This window comes from Mobula birostris, chromosome 15 (genome assembly GCF_030028105.1).
Source record: "Mobula birostris isolate sMobBir1 chromosome 15, sMobBir1.hap1, whole genome shotgun sequence".
Lineage (NCBI taxonomy): Eukaryota > Metazoa > Chordata > Chondrichthyes > Myliobatiformes > Myliobatidae > Mobula > Mobula birostris.
The window spans coordinates 83,027,695-83,046,385 of NC_092384.1; the positions used below are offsets into that span (position 1 = coordinate 83,027,695).

At 42.5% G+C, this 18,691-nt stretch overlaps 1 protein-coding gene across 2 annotated transcripts in view; it reads left to right on the plus strand.

The window, feature by feature from the left end:
* The window catches only part of zc3h18 (zinc finger CCCH-type containing 18), a 303,202-nt gene that overhangs the window by 45,245 nt on the left and 239,266 nt on the right, over nt 1-18,691 (plus strand). For both annotated transcript variants that reach the window (XM_072280013.1, XM_072280014.1), the window contains exons 3-4: nt 1,615-1,699; nt 8,452-8,600. In XM_072280013.1, the coding sequence (XP_072136114.1) occupies nt 1,615-1,699; nt 8,452-8,600 (234 nt within the window). The remainder of the gene's footprint in view (nt 1-1,614; nt 1,700-8,451; nt 8,601-18,691) is intronic.

Below are 18,691 nucleotides of genomic sequence, written 5' to 3' on the forward strand. Positions count from 1 at the left end.
GAACACAGAACAAATTAGAATATTACCAATACCACTAGAGTACTATAAAATTGTATATTAGTTCCCAATAGGCATCAGTGGAGGAATTCATCCAGTGTATGTTGCTGTGTTCTTTTAATTGAGTAGGCACTTAGTACAGATAATGAGCTGCTTTCATTAAGTTCGTAATTTTTAAAAAAGTGGTTAAGAATCACCGCTTTTTGAATTGGCATCTGTTGGCCCAAATGGATAACCTAACACAAGCAAACTCAATGATGCTATTTAAAAACTGTTTGATCCAAACACAGTGTAGTGTCCATCAGTTTGATAATGTGCAGATGCCTGACACTAGTTAGAAACTGTTGGGCAACAGTTTCTTGTCCCGATTAAGCAGCGGAGTGTCCCAAATAAAGAAAGGAATACCAGTTATTTTCTTGATTTGCTTTTGTTCTTTAAGAGTTGTTCCAAATAAGTGGCTCCCCTGGTTAACAGGTGGACCAATTAACTGGAATCATTATATAATTTTACAGATTCCTGTCCTCCACACTTTCTTTATAAAGTTAGTGAAGAAAAAGTAGTTGTCATCACCACCTTGAGATTATAATGGTGCGAATTCTTAAAACTTACCTTCAGTGCTTTCTGATTAAGATATATAAAATTCTAAAAGCGCTTGGAGACACGAGATTGTAGAGGTTGGAACCTGGAGTCAGAAACAAATTTCTTAAAGACCCATTGAGTCATGCAGCATCTGAGGATGCATAGGGATGCTTGCCATTTCAGGTTGAGGCTCTGCACCAGGATCTTTGCCTTTACTGATTCCGCTTGATCTGCTGAGCTCTTTTCTTTAAGGAATTTGATAAACTAGTTGCAGAGTTGTTGCCACTCAGTAGAGTGTTGAGTTCCAATATCACAGTCACACATCAAAGGATCAACTATCCAGCCCAGAAATTTGAAGAAATTTCTTCACCCACAAAATGGTGTCTTTGGAACACTCTACCCAGGGGGTTGTGGCATTTGGTCATAAGACTATAAGACATAGGAGCAGAATTAAGCTATTCCATCATGGCTGATTTATTATCCTTCTCAACCCCATTCTCCTGTCTTCTCCTCATAACCTTTGATGCCCTGATTAATCAAGAACTCTGCTTTAGTTACACTCAATGACTTGACCACCACAACCAACCATGGCAATTAATTCCATGGTTTCTGTACCCTCAGGCCAAACAAATTCCTCCTTCATCTCGTTTCTAAATCTACATCCTTCTATCGAGCAAGTTCTAGATTTTTGATATTTTTTTTTTAGAAGGAAAGGGAATCAAGGTATATAATTAATGTAGGAAATGGACACTAAGTTAAAGATATCACAGTGATGAATTGAATGTTGAAGAAGGCATAACGAGATAAGTGTATTCTGTATCTATAAGAATAAGCAGGAAATAGAGGAACATGGACCATGTGCAAGCAGATGAGATTAGTTCAGATTGGCATCACTGTCAGTGCAAGCATGGTGGGCTAAAGGACCTGTTCCTGCAAGATTGCTCTATTTCTGTTCATCATTTTCTTAATGTGGTGAACTGCTGTTTTCCCATTTATTTGCTTGGATTTTGTTGTGACCTTTTCTTCCCCTGTTGCTAGGATGATGACCTGGAGGAAGGTGAAGTGAAAGATCCCAATGAGAGGAAAGTCCGGCCAAAGCCCATCTGCAGATTCTTCATTAAAGGTAATCGCCGCCTGAGAACCTTTAGATACAGCTACAATAGTTCATCGAAATGACCAGAAACTATCTCCATCAGTGCTTCCTGATGTTAACTCCTTAAAGATACATATTCAAGCAGCTTGAATAATACATCAATCCCAAAGTTCACAGCTCCCACATAATAATATCAACTTGTAATTGCAAATTTTTTTGAGTTTTAATTCTATAATAGCTTTGCACTTGTGGGAGAGATGATGTAACAAGTAGTTCCAATGAACATAAGAAATAGGAGCAGGAGTAGGCCATCTGGCCCATTGAGCCTGCCCCACCAGTCAATAAGATCATGGCTGATCTGTCCGTAAACTCAGCTTCATCTACCTGCCTTTTCCCCATAATCCTTAATTCCCTTACTATGTAAAAACCTATCTAACTGTATCTTAAATTTATTTAGTGAAGAAGCCTCAACTGCTTCCCTGGGCAGAAAATTCCACAGATTCACCACTCTCTGGGAAAAACAGTTTCTCTTCATCTTCATCCTAAATCTTCTCCCCAGAATCTTGAGGCAATGTTCCCTAGTTCTAGTCTCACCTCCCAACAGATTTCCTTCTATCTTATCTATCCCTTTCAAAATTTTGTATGTTTCTATAAGATCCCCTCTCATTCTTCTGAATTGCAGAGAGTATAGTCCCAGGCAACTCAATCTCTCCTCATAGGTTAACCCCTTCATCTCTGGAATCAACCTGGTGAACAATGTCAATAAATTCTTTCCTATGAAGATGTGCTGTAGTATGCTTCTAGGGGCAGTTGTAAATGTTGTTCTTGTATAAAAATTACTCTTAATTCCTTTGAATGAAAGTTTGTAATTCATTGGAAGTAGTGATCCTACTTGCCTTATCACTCTCATGCACAATTTGACAAGGATATTGATGATCAGTAAAGAACTCTGACTGGAGACGAGAACAACTGTCCTCCAATAGACTGAATGCAATGTCAGCGGATGAGGCAGCAAATTTTGGAAATAATGTATAAGCAAAAAGGTGAAAGATTACAGTAACTAGATAGGAATGTGGAATTGTTACAGTAAGACCTGCCACAATCTCATTGAAGGACAGAGTGTTCTATGTCATACATTATGGCTAAGTTTTAGAAAAAAGAGGTTATTAAACAAAGTTAGAACACATGGGATTGGGGTCAGACAATCGTGTGAGTGAGTGTTTGTTAAGAGCAAAATGCATAGGAAAAAACCATTGCCATCTGGGAAGATTATGGCTAGTTGGTTACCTCAGGGGCTGTTGCTTGTTCGTGATCAGCATCGGAGGGTTGGCTGAGGGGACCAAGTGTGCTTTTGTTTGTTGATGATTAGCAGCACAGTAGCAGAGATAGTAGAAATCTGTTCTGTCTAAGTGGTGTTTACATTTTCTCCCTATGGCTTTCTTCAGGTGTTCCAGTTTCTCTCTCCACCCCTACCCCACCCCCATATTTCAAACATGTGCTGGTTAGTAAATTGTCCCTAATTTGTGCTTGTGCAGTTGAACCTAAAGAGAATCTTTCTAAATAGGGGTAGAGTGAAATGGAATTAATGTCGTATTAATTTAAGTAGGTGCTCGATATTTGATGTGAGTGCTTGATGGATGATGCTGATTTGGTTGAGCAGAAGAGATTGTGTCCACAATCTGATTCTTTGAATCACTGTGAAACAAAGTGATGGTGTATGTTGAGAAGAATGTAGAGAGGTTTCTGAAGATATTAAAGAAAAGATGAAGTGCACGTTAAGTTTATGGCAAACTGGACCTACGGTCCCTTGAGAAGAATATGAGGTGATCTCATTCAAACTTGGGGAAACTCCGACTCCAGTTTATTGAGTAGATGTGGAATTGAGGCTTTCCTTGACTAGAGTAATAATCTCAAAGACGAGCTTGAGTCATTGAGGACTGAGATGAAAAGAAATTTCTTCACCCAATAATTGGTCAATTTTTGAAATTCTGTAGCTGGGAGACTCGAAGTTAGATTACTGAGGGTATTCAATAAAGATGTCAGTGGATTTTCAGATGTCAAGGGAATCACATGAGTGTGGGTTGGTATAGAAAAGTGGCATAGAGATAAAAGATTGTTTTACATGGTGGAGGAGGTGAGGGCAGAATGTCCTACTCCTTGTATTTCTGAAATGATAATCTTGTTGAGTATTAAATGTTGGAATGAGCCAAAAGTTGACTTATGGTCATCAAGCAACACACATAAAAGTTGCTGGTGAACGCTAGGAAGAGGTGCAGTCGACGTTTCAGGCCGAGACCCTTCATCAGGACCCTTATGGTCATCATTTGAGTTTTAAGTTTTTTATTTTGCTAAAATTTACTGTTGCATTCTTGTGGAAAATATGCACATTGGCGCACCACATTGTTGTTTGTAAGATCAGTTAGTCAAAGTAATTAAGAACACTCCCTTTTCATCAAATAGTGTAACAGAATCAATTGCTTCCACTAAAATTATTAAGTAGGGTCTTGTCCAAAAGCAAGCTGGCATTCATTTGGTGAAACACTTCATATTAGTGTGTTTTGTGTTTATTTCCTGACTTGGTCCTTGACTGACTGAGCTGAAAGATCAGTTAAACTGCCAAATAGCTTGTCCTTCACTGAATGAGGAGCAAGGTGCGTATAATGGTAAAAGTTCAAATATTCAGGAGTATAACAGAAAATAACAGTATATACTCAAAGGGTGAGATAGTGCCTTCTATATATTGACTCAATAGACTTTCCTGGACACATTTCACAAATTCTACGCCATCCAAGACCTCAGCACTCTGGTTAGCTCAGTTAATACTGAGGTAATTGGAATCTCCTACTCATACAAGCTTGTGTCAGTTGCTGGACATCTGAAATATACACAATGTAGGAAATACTCAGCAGGTCAGATTGCATGTAACAAGAGAGAAGAGTGCAATTAACATTGGTGAAGATTGTTGAGTCCCAAGAACTATACAATGCTTCAATGCAGATGGTGTTTTACAATCTTACTCTTGGCCTTGTTGGAGGTCAAAGGTCAGACTGGGATGTGGAGTTGGAGTTGCAGCAACAGGCAGCTGGAAAGACGGCATCATTCGTACAAACTGAGCACAGAAACCCCCCCCCCAACTGCATTTGGTGTAGAGGAGATCACTTTGTGAACAGTGACTGTGCTTTGCAAAATTGGCAGAAGTACAAATTGCTGCTTCACCTGAAAGAGCTGTTGGAGGCCTTGAACAGTGGGGAGGGAAGAAGTAAAGGAATTACCTCTCCTGTGGTTGGACAAAAGGAGTTGTGAGAAGGGCAGTGAGTACAGCTGAAGATGGAAGAGTAACTTAGGGAGAAGCGGAAGAAACATCAAAACATGTACATTAGAGCTGAAGAAAATGGTAGAAGGTAACTGACTTCTCACCAGCAGTAGCATGAGAGGAGAAGTAAAGTTTGGTGTGGGAGTCTGCACTTGCAGTGGTTATAGGATGCTGAGGTACCTGGGGATGGGAGTGTGCCATAAGAAGCTTTGCAGATGGGAAATTCAGGGAAGTAACAAGTCAGAGATGGCCTTTTGGAATGTGAGAGAAAAAAAACTAGAGGTGGCATAAAGTGTAAAGCTTCTTGAATTCTGTGAAGCACAGGAAGCAACTCAAATATGAATGTCAATGTACTGGAAAAAGAGATGAAGGGAGGGCTCAACTTGGATTAAATCGAGGACTGTTCTGTATTTTCCACAGAGATGGTCTTAAGCTGGGACTCAAGTGGGTTTCCATAGCTGTACATTTGAGTAGCAAAAAGTACGTGAAATTAAGAAATTGTACAATGTAAGAATCATTTCTGGTAGATCAAGCAATTGTTAGTGGTGCAGAGGAACTGGTGTAGGTGTGGGACAGTGCAGAGGAATTTGATATCCACAGTTTGGTCTTGGAACCTGGGAAATGTCAGTGGTATACTAGAAAACTTGTATTTAAGGGAGGAGGGTAAACTTTAAAGGAAGTGTGTGAAGTAAGTTTTGTTTTTACAAGAACACACACAAAATGCTGGAGGAACCCAGCAGGCCAGCAGCATCTATGGAAAAGAGTGCAGTTGACGTTTCCCCATCCCCTTTTCCCTCCCTCACCTTATCTCCTTGCCTACCTATCGCCTCCCTCTGGTGCTCGTTCCCTCCCCCCACCCTTTTTTTCCTTCCATGGCCTTCTGTCCTCTCCTATCAGACTCCCCCTTCTCCAGTCCCGTATCTCTTTCACCAATCAACTTCCCATCTGTTTACTTCATCCCTGCCCCTTCAGATTCACTTATCACCTTGTGTTTCTCTCTCCCCTCCACCACCTTTTAAATCTACTCCTCAGCCTTTTCTCTCCAGTCCTACCTAAGGGTTTTGGCTCGAAACGTCAGCTGTATTCTTTTTCATAGATGCTGCTTGGCCTGCTGAGTTCCTCCAGCATTGTGTGTGTGTTGCTTGGATTTCCAGCATCTGCAGATTTTCTCTTGTTTATGATTTTGTTTTTATGAAGTGTGATAGGTGCCTGCAATGGGCTGGCAGGTGTAGTGGTGGAAACAGATGCCAAAGTAACATTTAAAGGGCTTTTAGGTAGACACATGAATATGTAAGGAATGGAGAGATGTGGATCATTTGCAGGCAGAGGGATTTAGTTGAATTCGTTAAAGGCCTGTTCCTGAACTGTACACTTCCATGGTCTAAGACAGCAGTATGTACATTAGGTGCAAATATACAATAATACGATAACATCACAAATGTATATGGGAGAAAGTTGAACAAAGGAGTAGATTCCAAGTAAGAAAAAAAAGTCTTGGGCATCTGCTAGAATGGTTCTGCTTGTAGAAGATAGAAATGGTTAGCTCAGGCAACTGATACAGAAAGTTGTGGAGGAAAGACCTCCGGAGGAATGAGGTCAGTGACAGTTTGGAGACAGCTGATCCTCATTAGAAGGGTCATGACCGAAAAGAGGCACGGAGAAGTTTGAGGGAGCTCGGGTTCAGACTCCACAAAATAGATATTACTGCTCCAAAGCACAAGAGCACCAACCTTGATGATGATGAGTTTGGTCCTTGATAAATAGTATGCAGAAAGTGTAAGTGAAGGACAATTGAGATGGTCTAATTGATGCCTGCAGCTGATGAAGAATAGATCTAGAGAAGGGGCCAGAGGGATGGGTCTACCTGAATAGGGAAGCCAAAAGATAGGGAGAAAGGATTCAGAATGTGAGTTGAAGACTTGTGCTTAAAGAGAACAGCAGCAAGCTGAAAAATAGTTGAAGTTCTCGGGCCCAGGATTTATTGGGACGAAGGTGATGATGAAACTGAAAACTAATAGTTTAGGATCAAAGTGGAGTAAATCAGAAGGGATTGTGATAACATGGTGAAGAATAGTCTGAGGGAGGAATGATGCGGTGGTTAGAGGAAGGTAAGAGGGAGGGAGATCTAGAAAAGTAGCTTGAAGTTGATGAGGTTTGATGTATTTTTGCCTGAAAGGGAGGAAAGAGTTTTATTGAGTCAAAGAGAGGTACAGCATAGAAACAGTTCCTTCGGCCTAGCCATTTAAATTATCTACTTCAATTGATCTGCATCAGGACAATAGCCCTCCATACCCTGCCATCCATGTATCTATCCATACTTAGTTTAAATGTTGAAATTGACTCTCAAGCACCACTTATGTTGGTAGTTTGTCCCACACTCTTCACCACCCTCCCTTCATGCTCCCCTTAAACTTATCACCTTTTACCCATAGCCTATGACCTGTGCTCGTAGTTCCACCCACCCTCAGTGGAAAAAGCCTGCTTGCATTTACCCTATCTATGAAGAAGAAGAAGAAGAAAGCCCTTAACTCTGAGTGGAGTCATCGGGACACCATCATGACGGCTTTTTTTTTTTAGCAGGCTTTCTTATTTTTACGAGGCCAAGTGGCTAGCTCGACGCTCAACCCAGCATGGATGGAAAGTGTGCAAAAGAGCCGGCTGGATTCGAACTCGGGAGTCTTTGCTCCGAAGTCTGGCGCTGATGCCGCTATGCCACCAGCCGGCGGATCCTATCTATACTCATAATTTTGTATATCATCTGCTCTCAATCTTCTTCGTTTTAAAGAATAAAGTCCACACCTATTCAATCTTTCCTTATAACTCAGGTCTCCTGACCCTTCAACATCCTTGCAAATTTTCTCAGTACTCTCTCAACCTTGCTTACATCTTTCCTGTAGGTAGGTGACCAAAACTGCACACAGTACTCCAAATTAGGCTTCACCAATGTCTTAACCAACATCAACATAACATTTCATCTCCTGTGCTCAGGAGATTTGTGAAGGCCTATTTGTCAAAAGTTTTATTTATGACCCTATCTATCTGTAATGCCACTTTCAATGAACTAGGGACCTGTATTCCCAGATCCCTTTGTTCTACAGCTCTATTCAGTGTCCTTCCATTCACTGTGCAAGAACCACCCTGGTTAGTCCTACTGAAGTGCAAAACCTTGTATTTGTCTGCATTAAGTTTCATCTGCCATTTGTTGAGTTACTGGGTGAGTTGCAGAGTGAACTGGGGTTGCCAACCAAGACAAGACAGAGAGAGAAAGGTCAGAGCATGCATCTGCTTATGAAGGGTTTAAGTGTACATATTTAGATGAAATAAAGCTCTGATTAGAGAAACACTGAATAATTAGAATATCTTGAATTTAGTTTATTTTTCTGTTTGTTTTCCTTGTTATTTTGGATTGAAATATACTTCAACAGTTACATTTTGGTTATTCCACCTCCTGATTAAGATTGTTTTGTAGGTAACTGCACTTGGGGAAATAATTGTCGGTTTATCCATCCGGGAATTAATGACAAAGGAAACTACTCACTGATAGCCAAACCTGATCCTTTCTCACCTAATGGAGGACATCACCTAGGACCTCACCCACTGATGCAGGCAAATCCTTGGGTAAGTCAGCATGTCCGACTCAGTATCTCCTTTGGTACCTTTTAATACTTCAATTTCTCAAGGAATCCCTTCTAAAATCATTTGTAGATTCTGCTTTCAAAGTTGAAAGTAAATTTGATATCAAAGTACGTAAATGTCATCATATTCCGCTGCTGCCTGTAAGGAGTTTGTATGTTCTCCTCGTGACTGCATGGGTTTCCTCTGGGTGCTCCAGTTTCCTCCAAAAGTCCAAAGACCTACCGGGTGATTGGTTAATTGGTCATTGTAAATTGTCCTGTGATTAGGCTAGGATTGAGTCAGGGGATTACTGGCCAGCACGGCTCGAAGGGCCAGGAGAGCCGATTCGGCACTGTAAATAAATAAGATACAACCCTGAGATTCATGTTCTTGCAGGCGTTCACTGTAAATTACTAGCAGTTTGCCAGGTGTTGAAGGGTGTGAGGGAAGAGGAGTGAGTGCAGTTACTATGACAAGGGAGCAGGTGCTCAAAAAGCTGAAAGACCTAAAGGTGAGTAAGTCACCCGGTCCAGATGAGCTACATCCTATGGTCCTGAAGGAGGTAGTGTTACAGAGGCATTAGTAATAATCTTTCAAAATCATTGGACTGTGGCATGGTTCTGGAGGACTGGAAAATTGCAAATGTCACTCCACTTTATAAGAAGGGAAAGAAGCAGCAGAAAGGAAATTATAGACCACTTAGCCTGACCTCAGTGGTTGGGCAAGATTTTGGACTCAATTGTTAAGAATGAGGTTATGGAGTACTTGGTGACATAGGACAAGGTAGTGCAAAGTCAGCATAGTTTCCTCAAGGGGGAATTCTTTGAGGAGATTACAAGTAGGATAGATAAAGGGGATGCAGTAGATGATGTAATTTGAAATTTCAGAAGGCCTTTGACAAGATGCCACATATGAGGCTGCTTACCAAGTTAAGAGCCCATGGTATTACAGAGAAATTACTGGCATGGTTGGTGAATTGCTGATTAGTAGGAGGCCCAAATGGGAATAAAGTGATCTGTTTTTGGTTGGCTGCCAGTGACTAGTGGTGTTCTATGGAGTTTGCTGTTGGGACCACTTCTTTTTATGCTATATATCAATGATATAGATGGAATAGATGGCTTTGTTGCCAACTTTGCAGATGATATGAAGATTGGTGGAGGGGCAGGTAGTGTTGAGGAAAAGAGAAGGCTGCAGAAAGACTTGGACAGATTATGAGAATGGGCAAGAGTGGCAAATGAAACACAGTGTTGGAAAATGCATGGCCATGCACTTTGATAGAAGAAATAAATCTGCACACTATTTTCTAAGCAGTGAGAAAATACAAAAATCTGAGATGCAAAGGGACTTGGGAGTCCTTGTGCAGAACAGTTGGTGAGAAAGGTAAATGCAATGTTAGCATTTATTTCAAGGGGTCTAAAATACAAGAGCAGGGATGTAATGTTGAGGCTCTATAAAGCACTGGTGAGGCCTCACCTTGAGTGTTGTGAACAGTCTTGGGCTTCTTATCTAAGAAAAGATGTGACATTGGAGGGTTCAGAGGAGGTTTACAAGGATGATTCCAGTTATGAAAGGGTTATCTTATGAGAAACGTTTGATGGCTCTGGGTCTGTACTCGATGGAATTTAGAAGGGTGAGAGGGGGAATCTGAATGAAAATTTCATATGTTGAAAGGCCTAGACAGAGCAGATGTGGAAAGGATGTTTCCCATGATGGGAGAGTCTAGGACAAGAGAGCACGGCCTCAGGATAGAGGGATATCCATTTAAGACAGATGCAGAGAAATTTCTTTACCTGGAGGGTGGTAAATTTGTGGAATTTGATACCACAGGCAGCGGTGGAGGCTAGGTCTTTGGGTGTATTTAAGGCAGAGATTGATAGGTTCTTGAATGGCCGTGGCATCAAAGATTATGGGGAGAAAGTTGGGGAGTGGCGCTGAGGAGGGGAGAAACGGGTCAGCCATGATTGAATGCGGAGCAGACTCGATGGGCCAAAATGGCCTAATTCTGCTCCTATATCTTAAGGTCTCAATACAAGAAACACAATAGAATCAATAAAAGACTGCACCCAACAGGACAACAATCAATATGTAAAAAAAAAAAGGAAAAAAGCGATAAGTATCAAGAACATGAGATGAAGAGTCCTTGAAAGTGAGTCCAGTACAAGAACAGTTTAGTGATGGGGCAAGTGAAGTTGAAATAAAAGATTTCCATCTTTCATTTGCTGGAAGTATTTTCCAGCTTCCCTTCCATAGACTCTGTCTACATTCTTAGTGCCTCAGTAAAGCAACCAACTTAATCAATGACTCCACCCACCCCGGGCATTTTCTTCTCCTTTCTTCCATTGGGCAGAATGTACAAAAGCCTGAAAGTGTGTACCATCAAGCTCAAGGACAGCTTCGATCCTGATGCTATTAGACCCTTAAACAGACCTCTTGTATGATAAGATGGGTTCTTGTCCTCTCAATCTACCTCATTACGATCTTGCACGTCATTGTTTATCCGTGCTGCATTTTTTTGGTAGTTTTTATAGTTTATTCTGCATTTTTATTGTTTAACCTTATTCTAGCTCAATGCATTATGTAATGAATTGATCTGTAGGCACAGTATGCAAGACAAACTTTTAACTGTATCTTGATATACATGACAATAGTAAACCAATACCCAACATCTTAAGTTATTGTAATACATTGCCAGTTCAATTCAGCTTTGTCAAACTAATCTCTGACATGTCTCCGCCCCCCCCCCCCCCCCCGCCTTTCTCAATCTTGTTTCCATGTCTGCATCTCTGGAGGCAAACTGTCAACCAACAGCTTTTATGAATCTATTGATTCCCATGGTTATCTCAGCTATACCTCTTCGAACCCTATCTCCTGTTAAAAATGCTATTCCCTTTTCTGAAGCAACAGACACGAAATGCTGGAGAAACTTAGCAAGTTGGGCAGCATCTATGGAAATGAATAGATAGTCAATGTTTCGGGCCGAGACCCTTTTTCAGAACTGAGAAGGAAGGGGGAAGAAACCAGAATAAAAAGATGAGGGAAGGGAAAAGATGCTAGTTGGAAGGTGATAGGTGAAGCCAGTCTCATGGGAAAGGCCAAGGACTGGAGAAGTCTGATCAGAGAGGAGAGAGGACCAGAGGAGAAAGGGAAGAAATATAGAAACATAGAAAACCTACAGCACAATACAGGCCCTCCGGCCCACAAAGCTGTGCCGAACATGTCCTCACCTTAGAACTACCTAGGCTTACCCATAGCCTTCTATTTTTCTAAGCTCTGTGTACCTGTCCAGGAGTCTCTTGAAAGACCCCATCGTTTCCACCTCCACCACCACCGCCGCCGCCGGCAGCCCATTCCATGCACTCACCACTCTCTGCATAAAAAAACCTACCCCTGACATCTCCTCTGTACCTACTTCCAAGCACCTTAAAACTATGCCCTCTCATGCTAGCCATTTCAGCCCTGGGAAAAAGCCTCTGACTATCTACATGATCAATGCCTCTCATTATCTTGTACGCTTCTATCAGGTCAAATCTCATCCTCCGTCGCTCCAAGGAGAAAAGGCCGAGTTCACTCAACCTATTCTCATAAGGCATGCTCCCAATCCAGGCAATCCTTGTAAATCTCCTCTGCACCCTTTCTATGGTTTCCACGTCCTTCCTGTAGTGAGGTGACCAGAACTGAGCACAGTACTCCAAGTGGGGTCTGACCAGGGTCCTATCTAGCTGCAACATTACCTCTCGGCTTTTAAACTCAGTCCCACGATTGATGAAGGCCAATACACCATACGCCGCCTTAACCACAGAGTCACCCTGCGTAGCGGCTTTGCGTGTCCTATGGACTTGGACCCCAAGACCCCTCTGATCCTCCACACTGTCAAGAGTCTTGCCATTAATGCTATATTCTGCCATCATATTTGACCTACCAAAATGGACCACCTCACACCTATCTGGGTTGAACTCCATCTGCTACTTCTCAGCCCAGTTTTGCATCCTATCAATGTTCTGCTGTAACCTCTGACAGTCCTCCACACTATCCACAACACCCCCAACCTTTGTGCCTTTGTGTCATCAGCAAAGTCCTATAATCATCAGGAAGAATGAGGGTAACCGGGGAGTGGGAATGTAATAGGCAGATGAGAAGAGGTAAAAGGACAGGGTGGGGAATAGAAGGGGGGGGGGGTGTTGGTACCTGTTTACTGGAAGGAGAAGTCGACATTCATGCCACCACATTGTCATTCTTTTTATTCCCTGTGCTTGGCTCCCACTTTTTTTGGGAATCTATTCTAATTCCATCCTTTGGAATGGATTGTGGGGATATGGATGACTATGGTCCAGGCTCAGCTCGATGGGACTATGCAGTTTAAATGGTTCGGCACAGACTGGATGGGCTGAAGAGCCTGTTTCTGTGCTGTATTTTCTATGACTCAACAAAATCAGTTGTAACAGATTTTAGCTGCATCAAAATCCTGTGGTAGTGTGAGAAGGGTCTTGGCCCAAAATGCAGGCTATTCTTTCCTGCCCTCATGATATTGCCACAAATCATCACTTGTTTTTTCCCCTCCATTGATGCATCTGACCTGCTTAGTTCCTGAAGTGTTTTGTGAATATTATTCAGCACCCCACCTTATTCCTTCAGACATCTGGTACATTCTATTCTTGTCTCTCACCTAAGCCATCCTAAGCTTATTGCAGGGATGTGCTTCCACTAAATCTCTGCCTGTGAACTGCGAGTCTTTCATCACTGGGAATGTTAGTGCCTTTCTTAGTTTCTCTTGAGCCTACTCTGAAATAGGACCATACCTCAGATGTTCAATAAGCCTGTCAGTCCAGACAAAGTATCTCAGAATCCTAAAGAAGAGAAAATCTTTAGATGCTGGAAATCCGAGGAGGACAAACGCAAAATTCTGGAGGAAATCAGCAGGTCAGGCAGCATTTTGCGTGTATCTCAGAATCTTTATTTCCTGTAATTACTTACTTATCCCTCATTACCCCTAGGCCCCATCCTTTGCGATCATAATTATTAAACCCTTTTAGAAGGTGTAACTCTTCGCTGCCATTGTACCAATACATTCCAAGGTGTGATGCATCCTTAGACGCCACCCTCAGTCAACGCCACCCTGTTCTTTCATCCCTAAGCAGCACTCCTGCAGAGATTGAAGATTAGCTTTATTTGTCACATGTATATTGAAATATTGAAACATACAGTGAAATGCCTCGTTTGCGTCAACAACCAACGCAGAATATGATGAGGTACGCTGCGAATATCACCATACTTCTGGTGCCAACATGGCATGCCCCCAACTCACTAACCCATCTTTGAAATGTGGGGGAAAACCGGACACCCAGAGGAAACCCACATGGTTATGGTGGGAGTGTATAAACTCCTTACAGACAGTGGATTGCTGGTGCTGTAAAACTGCTGACCGCTACTCTGCCATGCCAAACAGTGTTCTGCTTTAACATTTCTTCATTTTGCATACCCCTCAGGGTTAAGGAAAATTGAAGATCTGCCCCCAGCGCATCCTTGGGTGGGTTGGTTATTAGCACAAACAATGCATTTCACAATATGTCAATGTACACGTGATAAATAAATCTGAATCTGGTTTGCTTCCATCTCAGTTCTTGTCTTAGAGGTGACCAAATGCTTCTATCTGGGAATCGCAGACTCTGCCATTGGTAGTTCGATGGCACTCAATGGGAGTAGTGAATAGTTTGATGCTATGTGAATGACCTCCACATTTCCTTGCACTGAGGCAGCGGGTGTTTATGGAGGGTGTTTATTGCCTTCCCAGGTGCTCTCCTGTGAGTCAGTGAGAATGTTGTGGTTATTATGGGGACTTTGAGAACAGTATTGAATTATTTTCAGCAGGATTCTGACAGGTGTTTGGTCAGCATTCAACAGATGCTTGCTTCACACCATTGGCTCCTTTGTCATCGTGGCTATCCCTCAAAGTCAAGGATGATGGTCTTCGTTCTGAAGAAGTGGTCCACAGAGTGAAGAAGCCTGTGCGTGTATTTGTTTAACGTGTACTTGATGTTGCACTCCAAGAAGCACACGATACTTCACAAATCAACCAAATGATTCCAATGGCATGGAAACCACAATGATTGGAGCTGATGGATTTGTTGCAGCCTTCATCCGCCTTCACAGCTGTTAAGTTCGAAGTAACTTTGTCCGCCTGTTCCACCGTTGAGGTCTTGGTTGGATTGTTCTTTGTCAGGGACCTCACCCTCGACCTTACTGCCATGAGTGACCCTACCAGGAGCATAGCTCCAGACAGCGTTGCTCTCGGGATCACAGGACCACACAAGCTTCTCCACAACGACAAGGTGACAATCCACGGAGAATTGGCTCCTTAGCAAAGCATGTACACCAAATCTGTGAAAAATTCATTACTGGAATCTGGCATCTATGCTCACCAGTTTTGGAGGAACTGTTGCTCGTTTAGCAATGTATTTGGAGCATTTTCGGCAGTTAGTATCATGGGTACCTCTCCAGTTCATTGCTGGCTGTAGGCCTATGAAACACTGCTGGCCATGAGCTTTGCACCAGGTTTAATATCCTGATCTTCGAACATGCTTTTCCTCAGATGGGTAACTTGTCACCAATGGAGGCTTTGGAGGATGCTGTCTGGATTAGAGGCCATGTTCTATAATGAGATGTTGGGCAAACTTAGTTTGTCTTCTGTGACGATCTGATAGAGGTCTATAAGACTGAGAAGCATAGTCAGACAGTATCTTTTTCCCAGGGTTGAAATGTCAGTACCAGAGGGCATACATTTAAGGTGAGAGGAGGCAATTTCAAAGATGTGAGGGGCAATTTTTTTTTTTTTTACTCTGAATGGAGGATGCCTGGAATATGCTGCTTAGGGTGGGGGTAGAGTCAGAAATATTGGAGACTTTGAAGAGCTGTTTAGATAGGCACATAAATGAGAAGAAAATGGAAGGATGTGGACATTGTGTAGGCAGAGGGGATTAGATTAGTTGGGCATTTGATTACTAATTTAATTGATTCAGCATAACATGGTGAGCTGTGAAGGGCCTGTTCCTGTGCTGTACTGTTCTGTGTTCTGTCATATCCTGAACCAGTAGCTCACTGTTAATGAGTTCAAATCAATGTTTTTTTGCATGGGATTTTTGAATTAGTTAATAAGATCTCTCCTTCTATGATCCTGACCACAGATTTTTATGAAAAACTAATAATGGCTGGAGCATTCACTCACAGTGTGCATTAGTTCTAGGATGATGAATTCTGTCATCAATGTGTGCCTTTGCCAAAGAGTAGTCCCAAATGATCCATGTTTTCCACATGGATCTTAATATCGAGAGGTCAGAATCAGAATCAGGTTTATTATTACCAGCATGTGATGTGAAATTTGTTAACTTAGCAGCAGCAGTTCAATGCAATACATAATCTAGCAGAGACAGAGAAAAAAAAATAATAAACAAAATAAAACATAATAAACAAACAAGTAAATCAATTATGTATATTGAATAGATTATTAAGAAATATGCAAAAACAGAAATACTGTATATTTAAAAGAAGTGAGGTAGTGTCCAAAGTTTCAAAGTCCTTTCAGGAATTGGGTGGCTGAGGGAAGAAGCTGTTCCTGAATCGCTGAGTGTGTGCCTTCAGGCTTCTGTATCTCCTACCTGATGGTAACAGTGAGAAAAGGGCATTCCCTGAGTGCTGGAGGTCTTCAATAATGGGCACTGCCTTTCTGAGACACCGCTCCCTAAAGGTGCCCTGGGTACTTTGTAGGCTTGTGCCCAAAATGGAGCTGACTAGATTTACAACTTTCTGCAGCTTCTTTTGGTCCTGTGCAGTAGCCCCTCTATACCAGACAGTGATGCAGCCTGTCAGAATGCTCTCCATGGTACAACTATAGAAGTTTTTGAGTGTATTTGTTGACATGCCAAATCTCTTCAAACGCCTAATAAAGCATAGCAGCTGTCTTGGCTTCTTTATGACTATATCAATGTGTTGGGACCAGGTTAGATCCTCCGAGATCTTGACATCCAGGAACTTGAAGCTGCTCACTCTCTCCACTTCTGATCCCTCAATGAGGATTGGTATGTGTTCCTTCCTCTTACCCTTCCTGAAGTCCACAATCAGCTCTTTCGCCTTACTGATGTTGAGTGTCAGGTTGTTGCTGCGGCACCATTCCACTAGTTGGCATATCTCACTCCTGTATGCCCTCTCGTAACCACCTGAGATTCTACCAACAATGGTTGTATCATCAACAAATTTGTGGATGGTATTTGAGATATGCCTAGCCACACAGTCATGTGTATACAGAGGGAAGAGCAGTGGGCTAAGCTCACACCCCTGAAGTGCGCCAGTGTTGATCGTCAGTGAAGAAGATACGTTATCACCACAGACTGTGGCTTCCAGTTAGGTACTGAGGAAGGTACTGAGGCCCAGGTTCTGCAACTTCTCAATCAGGATTGTGGGAATGATGGTATTAAACGCTGAGCTATAGTCGATGAACAGCATCCTGACGCAGGTGTTTGTGTTGTCTTGGTGGTCTAAAACCGTATGAAGAGTCATGGAGATTGCGTCTGCCGATGAGCTATTGTGACGATAGGCAAATTGCAATGGGTCCAGGTCCTTGCTGAAGCAGGAGTTCAGCCTAGTCATATCCAGCCTCTCAAAGCATTTCATCACTGTTGATGTGAGTGCTACCGGGGGATAATCATTAAGGCAGCCCATGTTATTCTTCTTTGGCACTGGTATAATTGTTGCCTTTTTGGAGCAAGTGGGAACTTCTGCCCGGAGCAGTGAGAGGTTGAAAATGTCCTTGAATACTCCCACTAGTTGGTTGGCACGGGTTTTCAGAGCCTTACCAGGTACTCCATCGGGACCTTCTGCCTTGCGAGGGTTCACACTCTTTAAAGACAGTCTAACATCAGCCTCTGAGACAGGGATCACAGGGTCATCAGGTGCAGCAGGGATCTTCACAGCTGTGGTTGTGTTCTCCCTTTCAGGGCATGCATAGAAGGCATTGAGTTCATCTGGTAGTGAAGCATCGCTGCTATTCATACTGTTGGGTTTTGCTTTGTAGGAAGTGATGCCTTGCAGTCCCTGCCAGAGTTGCCATGCGTCTGATATCGCCTCCAACCTCGTTTGAAATTGTCCCTTCACCCTTGAAATAGCCCTCTTCAAATCATACCTGGTTTTCTGGTACAGGCCTGGCTTGCCAGACTTGAATGCCACAGATCTAGCCTTCAGCAGATGATGTACGTCCTGGTTCACCCACGGCTTTTGGTTTGGGAATGTACAGTAAGTCTTTGTAGGCACACACTCGTCCACACAGGTTTTAATGAAGTCGGTAACAACTGCAGCATACTCATCCAGATTCAAAGATGAATCCCTGAATACAATCCAGTCCACCAATTCAAAGCAGTCCTGTAGATGCTCCTGTGCTTCCCTTGCCCAAACCTTCTTGGTCCTCACTACTGGTGCTGCAGTCTTCAGTCTCTGCCTATACTCGGGGAGTAGAAGTACAGCCAGGTGATCAGACTTCCCGAAGTGAGGGCGTGGAATAGCACAGTAGCCATTCTTGATGGTGGTGTAACAATGGTCCAGTGTGTTGTTTCCTCTGGTATTGCAAGTTATCTGTTGATGGTAATTGCCTAGTGATTTTTTCAGACTGGCCTTGTTAAAATCTCCCAAAACAATAGTGAAGGCGTTTAGGGTTCAGGGGAAGGCATTGTTCTTGAGCAGGTTAGTAGAGATCTTCCAGATGTTTCGTATACCCCACATACACTACTGTGAAAGAGCTGATCATGAGTTCAAACTTGGTTTCCAAATATGTGTGCACACACGTACGTTTAAAAAAGCCATGCACTGACTACTATCACTACTCAGTGTAAATTAAATAAAACCTGTTCATGCATTATTGTATCTCCAGGGTATAAGAAGCTCAAAAGGAAATCTGATTTTAAATCACCAGGTGAAGGTGTAAACATCAAGGCTGGAAAAACTGTTTAGCTGGACTTATCCCTTTGGATGTTGGTCCTCTGGGCCTGAGACCCCTAGTTCTACCCCATTAGGACTGTGGCTTTTTTAATTTTAAATTTTTGTTGCTCCCCCCC